General features: G+C 31.5%; 1 protein-coding gene across 1 annotated transcript in view; it reads left to right on the top strand.

Annotated features, from left to right (window-relative positions):
• UBR3 (ubiquitin protein ligase E3 component n-recognin 3) overlaps positions 1–17,151 on the top strand; it is a 266,439-nt gene that overhangs the window by 126,530 nt on the left and 122,758 nt on the right. The window contains exons 20-22 of the mRNA XM_051986192.1: positions 9,798–9,939; positions 13,737–13,841; positions 16,420–16,593. Of these exons, the coding sequence (XP_051842152.1) occupies positions 9,798–9,939; positions 13,737–13,841; positions 16,420–16,593 (421 nt within the window). The remainder of the gene's footprint in view (positions 1–9,797; positions 9,940–13,736; positions 13,842–16,419; positions 16,594–17,151) is intronic.

Here is a 17,151-nt window from a genome sequence, read left to right as displayed (position 1 = left end):
TTAAGTAATATATTAATTGGATATTACATATTGTATACTTCTGTGTATACATTTTAATTTCAGATTGTCTTCTGAATTAGATATACTCGTTATTAAAAGGGCATGTTTAATTTGTGGAGAAGAAAGTAATTGTAAGGTTTTATAATTTGGCAGAAATTGAATTTTAGATTCTTAGGCTCATAAGCCAATATTTTCATTTTTTATTTTTCAAAATGAGTTTTTAATGGCAATGACTGAACAAAAAAAAATGTATTAAATAATGGAAGAAGTCAGAAGCTAAATATTGTGCTATTCTGCTTCAGAGCCAGCAGAGGAGGCACAAGTTAAGATAATAAATTCTTAGAACTTTGATGACATCATCAATGATGATCATTAACATTGTGCAAGCAAGCAATATTTTGCAACTAATATTTTTACTTGTAGCTCTTGCCATTTGTACAAAATGAAAAAAAAATGCTACCTGTCAACAGAGAAGTTAAAACAAAATAAATTTTATTTGTAAGTCTTTAACAGCATAGAATGTTGGAGACTGAAAAAAATCAAACTATAAATGATGTCCTTTTAATGGAGTATTTGATTTCTTATGTTTTTTATCATAGCATTATCCATTTTGTAATAATTATTGACATATTTATTGTACTAATAATTAATTTTCTAGTGTTGTACAACTAGAACAATAACAATTCATAGCTTAATTGGTGCTTTTCTTTATATGGGGATAGTTCCCAGTTATGTCAAGAAGGCAAAGGGCATACAATTAAAGTAGAGCAGTTTTAGTCCTGACATTTATCTGGATCATAGTTATGTAAAATTGAACATAGTGAAGTATTCTTAGAAATTTGATAAGAAATTGTAGTGATAGATGAGATTTATCTATGAAAACTCAAATATGTCAGAGACTAAGTAATTTGAGGAAATTTTAAAATTTGAAACTATAGGTTATTTCCATGAGGAAGGAGATATTAAAAATGAAAGGGAAAATGACAAATACAGCCATCAGTCAGGTGAAAATAAATGTAGTTTAATTTTAAAGTTATTTATCTTAATCACAATCTGATTTCTTTGTTTTTTATTTTCAGTATTTATCACTTAGTAATAATCTGTACACTAAAACTTCAAATTAATGTCTAATTTTAAGTAATTTGAAATTTGTAATTACCACTGTACTGTTTGAAAATATTTTTTATGCAATGTAAATGAGATTCAAGTACAGTATTTAAATAGCTTAAAGGAGGAAGGCCATATTTTTTTTCAAATTAGTAAAATTCTTATTTTGAGAATTCCTATTCTTTCTTTGTTTAGACTAATATTGATATATTTTTCTTATTATTTAGAAAAAATATCTTGAAATTTAACTTTCTAATAGGCTTATACCCCAGCCTCGTTTTGTGTTGTTTTTCTCCCTACATTAATCCTCTCATTCCTTTATTTTTTTAATGTCCTGAACACTTTTGCTTTCAAGTTATTCAATAACTTAAAAAAAAAAAATTCCTGCAATACTCTTTGGTAACAGTTTGAAAATCTGTTATTTAAAGAAATATGTACTAGTTGGATTAATGTTCTTTACAATTCTAAAAGGTTTTTTTTTTTTGTTGTTGTTGTTTGTTTTGTTTTTGTTTTGTTTTTAGGATAGGTTGAGAAGTGTGATGTGGTAGGATTTTTTTTTAAGCTATTAAAATTTTGTGGTCTTGAAAATGCAACATTATACAGGTCTCTTTTTTTCTTTTTTTGGAGGTGGGGGAGGTAAGTTGGAAAAATGGTTAGAACTACACTAAATGTCCCCCTTTAATTAAGATTAAAATTTAATGGCATTTCTTATCCCCCATTCTCTAATTGGATATCAAAAGTACCAGCTGGAAGTCTGATTGGAAAAAGCAGTTATTGATGATGATTCAGGAAGTAGTATAATTTTAGTATGTTAAAGAATTTGGTTCTCTTAAAAAAATCAAAAGATTTCTTAACCAGTTATGGGAGCCTTTAAGTTATGGGGAAGTGTTGAATATGGTAGGCAGTCCTTCTTAAAGTGTTGAAAAATATATTGGGTAAATAATTTTCTAAAATGAATTTTAAAATGCTTTTTTTATAATTTTTTTATTTTAAGGAGGTCAAATTTTATGATTCTGTTGATATGGAAATAAATGTTTGTGTTTATTTCTTAGAGATCATCTAGGCCAGCTTCCTTATTTTACAAAAGAGTAATGGATGCCCTTCAAGGTTATGTTGTTGAAGGTTGTGCAGCTAGTTATTGCAGAGTGGAACTATTACCCAGGTTTTTGTACTGAAAGTCCAGTGTCCTTTCCAGTTTACCATGCTACCTCATTCTTGAGAAATTGGCAAGATGTTTTTAGGTAATAAGCTAGTGTTTATTATAAGAAATAGAATTATTACATATCTCTGTCAACTTTTATAAATTTTTACAAATCACACAAAATCCAAACTCTAGTTTTAAATATATTTATTTAGCAATAAAAATAAATGCTATCAAACTTTAATTTTTGATGTTCCCCCTGTCTCTTGATGTGAAGGTTGGTAGCTGCACCATGTTTGAAAACATGATATAGGTGTTTGCATGTATTAAAACTTTTTGAGTTTTAGATAGTCAGTGATTAAATATTAACTTTGAATTTTGTTAAATTTTTCTAGTGTTTATTTTTTCATTTGCATTATTTCATTAATACTTTTGAAATGAGGGGTCAAAATGATGTATAATATACTATTCTGGACAAATATGATCTTGACAACAATAATCTTTATCTTTAGAACATTTTGTTAAGTTAGGTATTATTGATGTAGAGGATATTAATAGTCTTAGCAACTAGCATAGTGCCTGGTACCTAGTAAGAGCTAAATAAATGCTTTTTGATTGATTAATATATAGCAAATGTTTTCTTTGAGAAAACTTGCAGAAAGTGCTAGACAAAATAAGGACCAGATAACATTGCAGTAATGAAAAGGATTGTATTTTAGTGAATAGGAAAATTATTTGTGACTAACTTGTATTCAGTCCATATATACTTATATATGTACACACTGTTTCTTCCACTTGCCCTCCTTGAGGGCAGTGACTTTTAACTTTTATTTTTGTATCCCTAGAAAGAAGCACAGTATCTGACATCTAGCAGATGTTTAATAAATGCTTGTTGATTGGTGGATGAGAGAAGCATTTTTGAATCACCTGATGAAGTCAAACTGCCATTTAAAGACTTTAACAGTCTCTTTTCTATCTTCATTATTCGCTTAATTTCATCTTATTCATTTTATATGCGTTAACACCCCCCCCCCAAAAAAAAAATTGGTCTTTTAACCTTTTCTCATAAACAACATTCCACATCTTTCCTTTGTCCCTTTGCCTAGATGATTTCTCATGGCTAGATGCACACACTCTTAACCTGTGCTTCATAGAATCTTTAGCTTCCTCCAAATAATAGCTCAGGTCTTATATAAAAGTCTTTATCTGCCCTTTATGCCCCAGTTTATTTGTTGTTTTTTTGTTTTTGGATTTACTTTGTTTCAATTTGCAAATACTTTTTTATATATTTACTTGACATGAAAAGCTAAAGTCAAACAGAAATGAAGCATCTCTAAAATATGATTTTGTTATAACAGCAATAATTTCAAATGTGCAGGACTATTGTAAATTTTGAAGTGCTGAATTCCAAATTGTTCCTTAATTTCTAAAATTGTTTTTTCCCGTTTTTAAATAAGCACTACCAATTTGTTCTTAAAGTTTTTTCATCAAATAAATATAATTTTATTAAATCATAATTTCTATTTTGCATGACAAACATCATTTAAAAAATGAAAAATCAAACCAAAAAGATGTAATTGTGAATGTGACCAGATTATCTTGAAAGTATTTCTTAGTTGGAACTCTTTGCTTTTAATTCGGGATATGGTCAGGATTTAATATTACCAGGAATTAATATTATTTACCTAAATGTTCTTTTAAGTTATTAAGGATTTTGTAACTTTTTAAAATTAAAGTTTATGTTTTTCATCTTGTTTCAAGTACTGATAATTTTTAATAGGAAACTATTGAAAATAACAGGAGTAGAATTATTTCTGTTGTGTGAAATGTTGTGTTGTTATCCCAGTAGAACCTAAGTACCTTAAGAGAAATGTTGATTTCATATCTGAAATGGAGATATGAGTCACAAAGCTTCTGTGTATAATTATTTATTTGCAAGGCTAAAAATTGCTGACAAAAACGGTCTGCTGGCTTCTTATTAGTCAGCGGCAAAGGAATGATTTATAGAGCTTATTTTTTATAATGGGGAAAAAAAAGGATTTAGCAGTCTCAGGAAACTTGTTTGAATATACTTCAATTGCAGAAGACAAGTCATCCAATTAATTTACTTTGCTGGGGCTTTTCTTACACAATTTGGTGCTATTGCCAACATCTGGAGGGAGGGCATGTTAGGAGGATAAGGGGGAGTTCCTAAGGAGGAAACAGCTATCAAATCTGATATTCTATTGGATTATGTTCTGTGTTTATCAATCTGTGTAAGTAAGATTGCTTTAGAAATCTTGTCCTGCAGTTGTAGTATTTGCGATTAGAAGTGTTGCTTTTAAAATGACATGTATATTGATTAATATAATTTTACAGCTTCTGAAAAGAGTATCTTACTTCAGGGAGTTCAAGAAAAGAAAAAGGAGTTCAGTCATCAAGACTGAAGGATGAACTTACCCTTTAGAGTCTTAGAATAACTTAATCACATGAATATTTAATTTCTACACACTATATGGGTACTCTAAATTACCTATCAATGAAAATATCTACTAATCCAGCATTATTAATCTGTTAATTCCTTTAGCAGTAATGCTTTGTTCTTGTTTGTACATTCGCAGTGCCTTGCATATTGCCTTGTATGCAATAGGCACTTAATAAATGTTTATTGATTTAGAACAAAAATTAGCATTTGGAATAAAATGTAAAAAAGAGTATGCAGTAAAGCACTAGCCAAATGTATTTAGGTAAGTTGTTGATGCTGTAAACTAGGAATTGTGAAATTGTAAAATATATGAAAGAAAAGATACTGACATTAATTCTGATAATTTCATAAAGAAGTTCAGTTTATGAAAATGAATCATCACAGTGAGGAGATTAAAAAACCTAGATGTAAAATATTAGTATATAGTTGTTTTTATTTCTAAGCAGGGAGATATGACAGATGGGGGTAATATCAAGTTAGAATACAAATTTAGTTGTAAAATCTCCCAACAAAGGATGATGGAAGATTATAAACAGCTTTGCCTGATTAAATTTTGAAAAGCAAGGGAGAGAAAAGCAGTTTGAAGAAAACTTGATGAGTCATCCAGAAAACTAGAAACATCTCAAGGACACTGAAAAATCAAACTTAGATACAGGATGAAAAAGAGGGAAAAAATTGTAAAGTATTTGTAAAGATTTTTATAATAGATTCTTATCATCATCAAAAATAGGTAAACCACCACATTTGAATTTTTAACACTACTGTTTTAGATGTGCTTTGATAGGGGAGTGGAGATGACACTAAAGAAAATAATTAGAGTGAATTAGACTATATAAAAAGAGGTAGTTCATTCTTGAGGCAGCCTGATTTTGAGGAAAAAGGGAAGATATCTAGAATATGAAAGAAATTTTTAAATCTTTTTACCAAAAGGAACATATTGTCAAAGAGAATATATAACACTGAATTTCCTAAGTATACAAAATTTTTATGAGAATTAAACTAAATCAAAGGAATTTTTGGTGGTGTTAAATGAGAACATCTGGGTTTTCTCAAGTAGTTTAGTAGATTATATCTTCACTACTACGTAATTGAATTCAAGATCTCTTTGTTTCTGTTGTTTGTAAAATAATTTAAAAAATAAATTAGTATCCTTATATGATGATGATATGATTCAGAAGAGACAAATGGATTCCATATATTAGAATGTTAGCAGTGTATCCTTGTTCAGTACACTTTTGGAGGGAATGGCTAAACTGGTCCTGATGTTGTTTTGTTGTTTTCTTGAAGTGCCAAAAATTGTGTTTTTTTCTGAATCTCAGGGACAACTGAGGGTAGGGATTTGTTTCCAAAGTATTCTGTTCTGGGGCAGAGTCAGATTGCTTTCCTACCGGGTCTGAACTTTACAAGTTTCTGATTTGGGTTTGGGTCTGGACAATGGGCCTTTGGGTATGTTGTTTTGGAGTTTAAGAAACCTACTTCTAGTCAGTCTTTCTACCATCTACTCATTCAGAGTTGCTTTTTTGGTCTGGAATTTCTGTAATGCTTATTTTGTAGCAGACTTCATGTGGCGGCATATGTTGAAATTGAAATTCACTCAGTTCCTAGAGTCTGACCCAGGCTATTGCTAATTTCTGAATTTGCTCTTTGCTCAGTAGCTATTACTCATTGTACTCAGTCCATCCTGAATCTGTAACCTTGAACCTGGGTAGTAATCTATTGAGTTGTCAGTTGGTACCTGTTTGTTCATTTTATAGAAGTTTAGGCTTTGCCATGCCAGAATCTCTGTGATACAAAAAAATTTTGTATACTTAGGAAATTCAGTGTTATTGATATATTCTCTTTGACAATATGTTCCTTTTGGTAAAAAGATTTTAAAATTTCTTTCATATTCTAGATATCTTCCCTTCTTTCTCAAAATCAGGCTGCCTCAGTCTAATTATTTTCTTTAGTGTCATCTCCACTTCCCTATGTGTGTGCATGCCTTCTTCCTGAGTTAGCAATCCCCTCGGTTACTTGCCCCAAGGCAGACCTTTATCTCTAATATTATTGAACCTCTGCCTGTCTGTGCCAGCTTAAGCCTGAAAAATGATAAGACAAAAGAAAATTCACAGTGATTTTTTTCTTAGATTTTTCTGATTAGGATTTTAAAAGGTATATATTTTAGATTTATTCGAGGGTGGTGGTGCTTGCTAACTCTACTTCTTCCTGCTATTTCACCATCTTGATTCCACTGCAATAGCCTTCTATTTGGTTTTCCTCATTCAGTTCCCTCCTTTCTCCAATTCATTTTTCATATAGTTGCCAAAATGATTTTCCTAAAGTGTCAGTCTATTCCAATGGAGAATCAAATTTAATCTTCTTAAAACTTTGTGTCTTTTTTGTCATATTTTTTCACAAGTTCCTTCCTTCCTCACATACATAATCCATTCATGATGGCATATTTATTGTTTCTTACAAATGGTGGTTCCTATTCTGCTTTTGTGCCCTTACCCTGACTGCCTTGCCCTCCTTCACCTCCACCTTTTAGAATCTTTTTCTTCAAAGGATAGCTCAAGTACCACATAAAATGTCAATTTCTTGAGAAACAGGGATTTTTTCATTCTTGATGCTTAACAGAAATATTTCTTGCTAGATTATTGATTTCAAAAGGCTTTTTAAAAACGGTAGCAATATTAACATAGTCTTGAAGAGAGCCAGGGGTTCTAAAAAGCATAAATAGGAAGGGAATCTGTTTCAGGTATTATGAAAAATTAGTGGAAAGGCATGGAGAGAGCTTGTTCTTGAGAAAAAAATGGACTGGGTGGCAAGGAAGACAGTGAGCCAGGTTTCTATTGAATTCAGGAATTGGAAGAAATGTTGGTTGAAAAGTTTGAGGGTGTGGGGAAGTTTATGGACAATTGAGTATATTTGAAAGGAAACAACTTAATATATTAGGTGATAGGGTGAACATGGTTATATAAGGCCAGAAATCTACTCTTCTTTCAAACTTTATTATTTCTATTTTAGGACACCACAGGACTTTTATTCATTTGGGTTTTCAACGTTGGAATTGTCTTTGATTCTTAGCCTTCCTATATATATGTGCATTCATTTGCTGATATCGTTGATTATACCCTTCAATGTTTCTTGTATCTGTTCCAGTCTCTATTCTACTGATCCTTTTTAAAATGAGAGGGAGCTGATTGAGGATAGTGAGCCTGTACAAGAGGAAGTAATTTATTGTCACTTGTTCCTTGGACACAACTAAACTGATATTAGTGGAGCTGTGGATTATTGGTCTAGCTGTTTTGGAAAACAGTTTGGAACTATGTCCAAAAAAGTCACCAAATTGTGTATTTATTTGACCCACTAATAACACAACTAGCTCTGTAAAGAAATTTAAAGAAGAGGAAAATGATTAATATATACAAAAATATTTATGGCAATTATTTTTGTGGTAGTAAAGAACAGGCAATTAAGAAATGATCATCAATTAGGGAATAACTAAACAAATTATGGTATATGAATGTAATGGAATACTATTATGTTATAAGAAATGCTGAAAGGGATGGGTTCAAAAAAATCTAGGGATAATATCAAATAATGTACAGTGAAGAGAGTAGAATCTCTAACATAATTTATGCAATAATATTATAAAGAAAACAACTTAGAAGTACTTAAGGAGAACTCTGTTCTATACAGTAGTAAATCATAATACCACAGGACTTTTTGAGATATGGTCCATAGGAATTTGTTTTGCTAATCTATATGTATTTGTTATAAGGGTTTTCCGGTTTTTTTTTTTTAAGAGAGAGAAGTTTTGAGAGAGAAAGAAAATACATTTATTAATAGAATTTCTTTTTGAAAAAACTAAATTGGTAGAGTATTTACAGAGTTGATCATTTCTAGAATATGATAAATAATTTAGAACTTTGGCAGTAAAGAATGTATGCATGTGTTTAGTCTCTTCACAAGTTTGCTGGGTGATTTAAGGCTTGATTGTGGGCTTTCAGGGTCTGGTTGGGGAAGGGAAGGAATTTGGAGTTGGTTATAAATGGCTGGCATACTATTTTATCATCTTGCTACTATCAGAATACTCTAATATTCCAAGGTTTGGGTTCCAGTTCTATTTATGACACAGATCGTTTTTTCAGTATGTATCTCTAAAAAGTACCATATACCCAACAGTCATTTAAATAATATTTGCTGAAATGAATTCTTTATTGTTGTTTTTTAATTGGCAATATATGGTAATTGGAGGGAATGTTAAAAATTAATTTTGTGAGTAAGTAAGAATTTACAGTTCAAAAGAGATGTAAGAGATCATGTAATCCATTCCTTTTTAATTTTACACTTGAGATGTTGATGATCATATTCATTGAGAATACTTAAATCTTTCAGTATACTCTGTGAATACTTCAGGCTATGAACTCCAAACTTAGATTACAAATCTAATACTTATTTTTAATTAAGCACATCATCATTTTTATATCAACATTTTGGTATCTTTTTATTGGCTTCAGTTGGAATGAAAGAAAAAAACTATTAACTTTATGGATAGTGTTTACATATATATGCATATATATACACGCATACATACACATACAAACATTCAAAATAACTTGGTCTCCATAAATGATAATAGAAAAAGTATTTCACAACTTGGAGTTTAGGAATGATTTGTGTAGGAAAATTCAATGTCTTTGAGTATTTTTTTTAAAAGAGCATATTACTTTGGTAGCACAAGGAATGTACAGTTCCTTCTTCTGTATTTCTTCTTCTTTCTTTCATATTTCAATTGCTGGGCTAGTATTGCTTTATTTTCATTGCTCTCATTCTCTTTGATCTTTTTATTTGACTTCTATTCATCTTTCCATCCTCTACCTGTTTCTGCATTTTACTTTAATTAACAGGTTGCTCTACTATATATGATTGCTTTTTTCCCTCAATTGTGAGGGTCTAATATTCACTTTATCCATGGAATGAGTGGAAGAAAGTGAATCCTGCATTTCATTTGATACAAGCTGATTAATTTTGATACTAATATTTTAGACTCTGGTGTAAAAGCAGTTTTAATCTAATTTTTATCTTGTATTATTTCTAAAGTTTAAAACAGAGTGGAAAATTCCCTGGAAATCCTTGGCCTCCTTATAAGAAAAGGACACCTCTGCACCCCAGTTACAAAGGTCTCATGCGACTTTTACATTGTAAAACTTTACATATTGTCCTATTCACCCTACTTTACAAGGTACAGTAGTGATTTAAATAATAATAAGATTAAAGTAACATATTTTTAAAGTCATGCTTTAAGATAGCATTTTCTTTGTCTAACATGATATCTAAAGTCTTAAGTTTATCTCTCAATATTCTTTCCTCCCTTCTTCCTTCCCTTCCTCCCTCCCTCTCTCCCTCTCCCTCTCTTTTTCTCTCCTTTTTCCTTCCCTCCCTCCTTTCCTCCCTTCTTCCCTCTCTCCCTCCTTCCTTCCCTCCTTCCTTCCTTCCTTCTCCTTCCTTCCTTCCTTTCTTCCTTCCTTCTTTCCCTCCTTCCTTCTTCCTCCTTCCTTCCTTCCCTCCTTCCCTCCTTTTTTCCCCTCTCTCCTCCTTCCTTCCTTCCCTCCTTCCCTCTCTCTGTCCTTCTTTCCTTTCTTCTCTCCTTCCTTCCTTCTCTCCTTCCTTCCCTCTTTCCCTTCTTCCTTCCTTCCTTCTTTCCTTCCTTCCTCCTTCCTTCTTTCTTCCCTCCCCTCTCTCCCTCTTTCCCTCTTCCCCTTCCTTCCTTCCTTCTTCCCTTCTTTTCTTCTCTTCCTCCCTCTCTCCCTCCCTCCTTTCTTCCCTTCCTTCTTTCTTCCTTCCTTCCTTCCTTCTTTCCTTCCTTCCTTCCTTCCTTCCTTCCCTCCTTCCTTCCTTCCTTCCTTCTTCCTTCCTTCCTTCTTTCTTCCTTCCTTCTTTCCTTCCTTCTCTCCTTTCCTTCCTCCCTCCCTCTTTCCCTTCCTTCTTTCCTCCCTCCCTCTCTTCCTTTCTTCCTCCCTTCCTCTCTTTTCCCTCTTAAATAGTAAGGAGCAAGCAATTACCTAACTTCAGAGGAATAAAAAAAAATAGATAACTTTTTTTGTGAATTTTGCTCATCCAAGATTATTCTTTCTTTCTTAATATTCTACTCTTGGGTTTGGGTTTGAATGGGAGTTAAATCATAGGACCAAGAAGAGGTAACTTTGGATAAATATCATCTTGGAGGATGTTCAAAGATTAGTGAGCATATCATAGTTTTTTCCTATTTAGAATCTTTTTTCAACTTGTGTTTTCTTATTCAGACTTATTTAGAGATAGGTTTTTTGGGACTGAGAAGGTATGTGACAGAACAAAAAAAAGATGTGGTCATGCCATTGGAAATGTTCACAACATAATATAGACAAAACAGCAAAGAAATTAGTTATGAGATGTGGGTCAGGAGTTAAACTGTTGATTCTTATGCTTCAGTATTTCTGACTTGATACAGTTTATCTAGAAATTGAACTTTGTCTATATTGACATTCATGCTCTGAAAGAAACCAGAACACATAAAATAATGCTAGCTGAATGTGAAGCCAATTTGTAAGATCTCTAGAGAACTATGGAAAGGAATCAGCATTGTTGGTTAATCATTTATTCAAAAGTCAACAAGGAACAATTTTATCAGGTACCTACTTATTTTACCATGCAATGCTTACAAGTTTAAGAGATATCATGAAGATAATTTTCAGTTAATGATCTGGTATTTGTTGCAGAGGATGAAGTTGAGAAATTATTTGAGAACTTGATAAGATCCTCCAAACAACTCAATATATTCTTGACACTTGGTGATGTAAGTGAAGATAGGAAGAGGAAGTATGGGGAAAACACAGTTATTAGGCAACAAAGGAGGTCTTGTAGAAGACTGTATGTCATATATCAGGAAAAGAGTTAGAAGGCGTTCTATGTGATTAGCACAAAAATCATCACAAAAATGGAACTGTTTTTATTTTAACTAGTTACTAACATGTAGAACTCATAGAAATTCAGCCATCTGTTTATCATATCATTGACTAATCAGAATAAAGGTTGCAAGGACAAATTAGAAAAAGGAAAAGATGAGAAGAATGATTATCACTATTTTCAGAGAACTTTAATGATGCAAAGCAGCTACAGAAGATGGATTGTCATTTGTTAAAAAAAAAATATAAAATTTAAATTGAAAAGGAAATAAAATAAAGTAGTAGCAATAAGGAAGCAGAAGAAAGCTCAGAAATAGCCTAACAAATATTTGATAATTTTGTGGTGTCTGTAAGACATAACAGGCAAGGCCAAAACTTATTTCTTCAGAATTTAAGTTGCAAAATGATATGAAATAGGATAGTAGAAAATTGTGAACAATATGACATCATAAAACATTAAGAAATAGTTACAGCAAAAAAAAAAGAGTTAAAACAAAAAGAAGTCTACAAAAATCATCTTAAGATAATTTGATGAAACAGGAAGTAGGGCAACAAATAGACACAAAGTGAATCATATCTGCTGTAGTTTCTAATTGCTCTGTTCTTACTATAGAACTATCACATTTTATACTGCACTACTTCAATGTTTTATATTATGAATTATCAGTAATGCTAAGTGCTCTTTCTTAGTCTCACCAATATAGAGTTGGAAAGGACCTCCTCAGAATCCATCTGTCCAACTCTTCATTTTATAGATGAAGAACAGAGACGCAGAGAGGAGAAATGACTTGTTTAGAGTCTTATACATAGAAAATCAAAGGTTGAATCTGAACTCAAGTCCTTTGATTCCAGAGCCAGTGCTTTTTGCATTGTTCAGAATATGAAAATCGGGAAGATTATTTAACTTGTTTAAATACATATAAAAGAAATCTGTGTTAGGGACCCAAGTTTGAAGGTAATCAGTGACAATTTTTAAAACTATCTGAAAATGGTGAAAATTCTAAAGAAATAAAAATCAGAGATGACATTTTTTCTTTTTCCTCCCTTTCTTCCTCCCTTGCTCCCTCTTTTCTCCCTTCCCTTCCCCTCCTCCCCTCCCCCTTCTCTCTTTCTTTCTCTCTGCTAGGGTAATTGGGGTTAACTAAGTTACTTAAAGTCACACAGGTAGAAACTGTTAAGTGTCTGAGGCTAGATTTGAACTCAGTTACTCCTGACTTCAGGGCTGGTGCTCTATTCACTTGTGGCCTCTCCTCTTTCTCCTTTTTTTTTTTTTTTTCTTTAAACCAAATCCTTAAGTTACTTCAAATGAACAATGAGAAAGACCTAGAACTTACTAGAAGATGAAAGATGTATATAACATTTGGAAAATTATCCAAAAATTTTCAATGATTTTAAGCTGTTCCTTGTCACAAAACCCATCAGCCCTTTTGCATTGATATTCTACTAAGTGATGCTATATGGTTGTTAATCATGGAATAATGTGATAATGAATCAAAATACATGGCTTTGGGTAGCTCTTTAAAGGAATATTTACATGAAAACATGGACAATAAATTTATAGAAGGCATAGTTACATAAGTTGCGATCTATACTGGAGAAGGAAATATTCACACAATGAGATCACAGATTTACTATATAAAATCAGTATGAAGAATATTATATAAATCAGTATGAAGCAAACAGAAAATTATGCTTTTTTTACATTATTAACCTAGTATTGTTTTTCACCCACTTAATTTGAAACAGTAATAATTTTGAGCTCTTCTGATGAAATATAGAATTGAAGCATAGAATACCAAATAAAGAAGTATTTTCTAATATATACTATTGAGTTCATTGATATGTATATATATATATGTGTGTGTGTGTGTGTGTGTGTGTGTGTGTGTGTATAGATAAAAGGCAAAAAAAATGGATGTAGATTCTTCTGCAAATGTTCACATTTTACATAATCTTGGGTAAACAAACCTTTTTCATTTTGCTTCAGAATTCTTATTTACCAAATAATTATAGCTTTGTTTACCCATCTGATAGACTTATTATGAGATATGACATTTGGAATATGTAAAATAGTATTTTTTTCCTTTTTTAAAAAAAGATTTTAATGGATCACCAAAATCTGTCAGAACATGTCCTCTGTATGGTTTTATATCTGATTGAATTAGGACTTGAAAATTCACCTGAAGAAGAGCCAGATGAAGAAGTAAGTACTTTCATATACCTAAGATTGGTAATAAAGATATTATATATTTAATGAGGGCTATTTGAAAAATAAGAAGGGAACCCGCTAAATTTTTTCTGTATTACAAATGTGGTCTTGGTATGAACCAAGAAATAGTTAAAAAAAGAAAACTGTACAATAATAACCTTAATGAATATTGATACAGAAATTTAAAATTAAACACTAACAAGGAGAGTAAAACAAGAATAACAAAAATATGTTAAGAATTATAGGAAAAAGTTTTTGATAAGGTACAATATCCATTATTGTTTAAAAAACACTGGAAAGCACAGAAGTAAAGTGATCTTTTTTTGTGTATAAGTAGTATCTGTCTAAAATCAAGACCCAGTATCATGTGTAATAGTGATAAACTAGAAGTCTTTGGTGGAATAAGGATGTCCATTTTACTCAATATAGTGTAGAAATGCTAACTTTAATAATGAGACAAAACAAAAGAAGTGGAAGCATAAACACAGGCAAAGAAGAAACAAAATTATCATTTTTTAATAGATAATATTATATTATGCTTAAAGAATCTTAGATTTTCAACTAAAAATTAATTGAAAGAATAATTTCAGCAAAATTTCAGGCTATAAATTAAATTCACATAAAACATCAGCATTTCTTCATATTACCTACTAAGTTGCAGGAAGAGATAGAAAAAGAAATTCCATTTAAAATAAATACAGAATATATTCTTTTAAGAAGTGATCAGTGGATTCTTTCTATTTTTAAGAGATCTGGTCAGATTTCTTGAAATTGGGTATTTAAACTCTCTCTCTTTTTTTTTTTTTTTGGTTATGGAGTTCAGATAATCCAATGATTCTCAACTTTTTCCTCCTCAGTCTATTTTCCAATTGTTTTTGCTATGAAATATGTCCTACCTTTTCTTCTTTTTTTTTCCTTTCATAATTTTGACTTTATTTTAATATTTCTTCCTCCTTCAAGAAGTCATTGTCTTCTATTTGATCTGTTTTGTTTTCAAGGATTTTGTTCCCTTAGACACAGTTTTGTACCTTTTACAATGTATTAATTCCTTTTCTATTCTTTTCTCAAGTGTTCTTGTCCCATTTGCAAGAGAATAATTTCTAACTCTTAAAAAAACAAAACTCTGAATTCTAGTTGAATTTGTGCTCATGTTTTTTTCCTCTGAGGAACTGATTGTGGATGTGTTGCAGTCATCCTCTTCTTTTGAGTTTTTGTTTTGAACGATCTTGTCATCATAATAGCTCATTGTGGTAGCATTCTTTTTTGTTTCTTTTTTTCATTCTTCCAGCTATTTTCTAACATTGGATTTATTGTTAGGGACAAGCTTTGCATCACTTCTGGAGGGAAAGTCTGGGCCAGTTCTATCACTGCTCTCTTAGGGTATTGATTGTTGTATTATTCAAGATCTCAAGGAGAGACTGGAGATTTCTAAGTTTTCAGTGCTTCCAAACTGGTCTTATCCATTGGAAAATCTGATTGCTGCTCCATTTGAGCTCTCCTTTCCCCTTTTAAATTTCCTTATATTTTTTGAGAGCACAATTATTATTTTAGTCATCCAGATTAACAACCCATTATCTTTGACTTTGATGTCTTTGACTAGACCACAGTAAGTCTCCAGTTCTTGTTTCTCTCTTCACAGTATTTCTCACATAAGTTTTTTTCTTTTCCTCACAAAGCCCATCTTAATTGGTCTCCTTACCTCAAGCTTCCATTTCAATACATCTTTCATATAGTCACCAAATTATTTTCTTAAAAGTGCATGTTGACTATTTCTCCCTTTCTCACATCCTACTCAATAAAGTGGATCCAATTTACCTCCAGGATCAGGTACAAATTATGTTTGATATTTATTTCTTTTCACAGTCTAACCCCAGTCTACTTTTCCAGTCTACACATAAACCATTTCCATATATTCTGTGGTCTGATTAAATTGATTTCCTGTCTTGTTTTCTAATATGATTCTTGATGTGCTGTTTTTGTATCTTTGCTCTGGCTTTTCTCTATATTTGAAATGATTTCTTTTCCTCCTTTCCATTTTGGAATTCCTGATTTTTTTTTAAGACTTATCTCTAGTTCTAACTTTTGGATTAGGTTTTTCTTTAGTCCCTGCCTTGAAGGAATTTACAATCTAATGATAAAGAAAACAAAAAAAGACTCTAAAAAACAGCAGCAAGATACTTAGTGCAGGAGCATGATGGAGAAATTCAGGGGAATACAGTTTGGTGGGAATTAAAGAGAGCCTAATACCTACCTTAAATGGAGATTTTGGGAGAAGTTCTCTATTTTCCAATCAAAAGGAAGGAGGATCAAGGAGTACTGACAAAGTATGAATTTCAAGACTTAAATTTTCAGAATAAAGAGTTCCCTGGGACATGATGGAAAATTCCAGGGAAGTACATCCAGGTAGTTATCTTTGTAACACAGTATTATTTGAAGTTTGAAATAGATAAACATTAAAAAAATCTTTTTTACTAGATCTTCAGGAATCCAATATTTGATTACCATTTTATTAATTATTTTGGCCTATTGTTTCTCCTTTTCTTCCTTCCTGACTGTAATATTTATGTTTTAGGAACCTGTGGGTGGACAAGAACGTTGCCATGACAGTTGGTTTCCTGGTAGTAACTTAGTATCTAACATGAGGCACTTTATAAATTATGTGAGAGTAAGGGTTCCAGAAACAGCTCCCGAAGTAAAGAGAGAGCCACCTGCAAGTACCAGTTCTGATAGCTTTGCTTCTACACAGGTAAGTGTGAAAGAAACCTTACTATGTTGATGGTTCTCATAAGTTGAGAGATATATAGTTGATGCTTTGTTTTGTGTCATGGAACTAGTATATTTTCTCTCCAATCATTCCATAGATATAAGAAAAAATATGCTTACTTTTTAAATCTTGTGATGCTTCTCAGCCCACAAACATCTATCACATTGTCCTTTCTTACAAATCTTTTTCCTTCAATTGCCAGAGTTCAAGACGGCCTAAAGTCCTTCAAAGAGAGGTAGTTTTGTATGCTGTTTGCATTAACTAGCAACATGACTTTAAATGGAAATGAAAAAATTCCATGAACTTTCCATTTTCTTAATATGAGCTAAACACCTTTTTCTTTTTAAATATTTAAATTTGTAGGCTTTCGTATTTTAAAGAAAACTTCATATTATTGAATTTTAAAAAACACTGAACACTTTGATATTTGTAATAGGCTTTTTCTGTTAGTGCTAGTGGAATATTGAAACAATTTTAGGCTTGCTTTGCATTTGGGCCTTTAAAAATAAAAAATCATTAGAGACATTACTAACATCTTTA

The sequence above is a fragment of the Antechinus flavipes genome, chromosome 3, assembly GCF_016432865.1.
Source record: "Antechinus flavipes isolate AdamAnt ecotype Samford, QLD, Australia chromosome 3, AdamAnt_v2, whole genome shotgun sequence".
NCBI classification, from domain to species: domain Eukaryota; kingdom Metazoa; phylum Chordata; class Mammalia; order Dasyuromorphia; family Dasyuridae; genus Antechinus; species Antechinus flavipes.
Note: the sequence above shows the minus strand (reverse complement) of the source record. Positions and strands in the feature narration are given on the sequence as shown.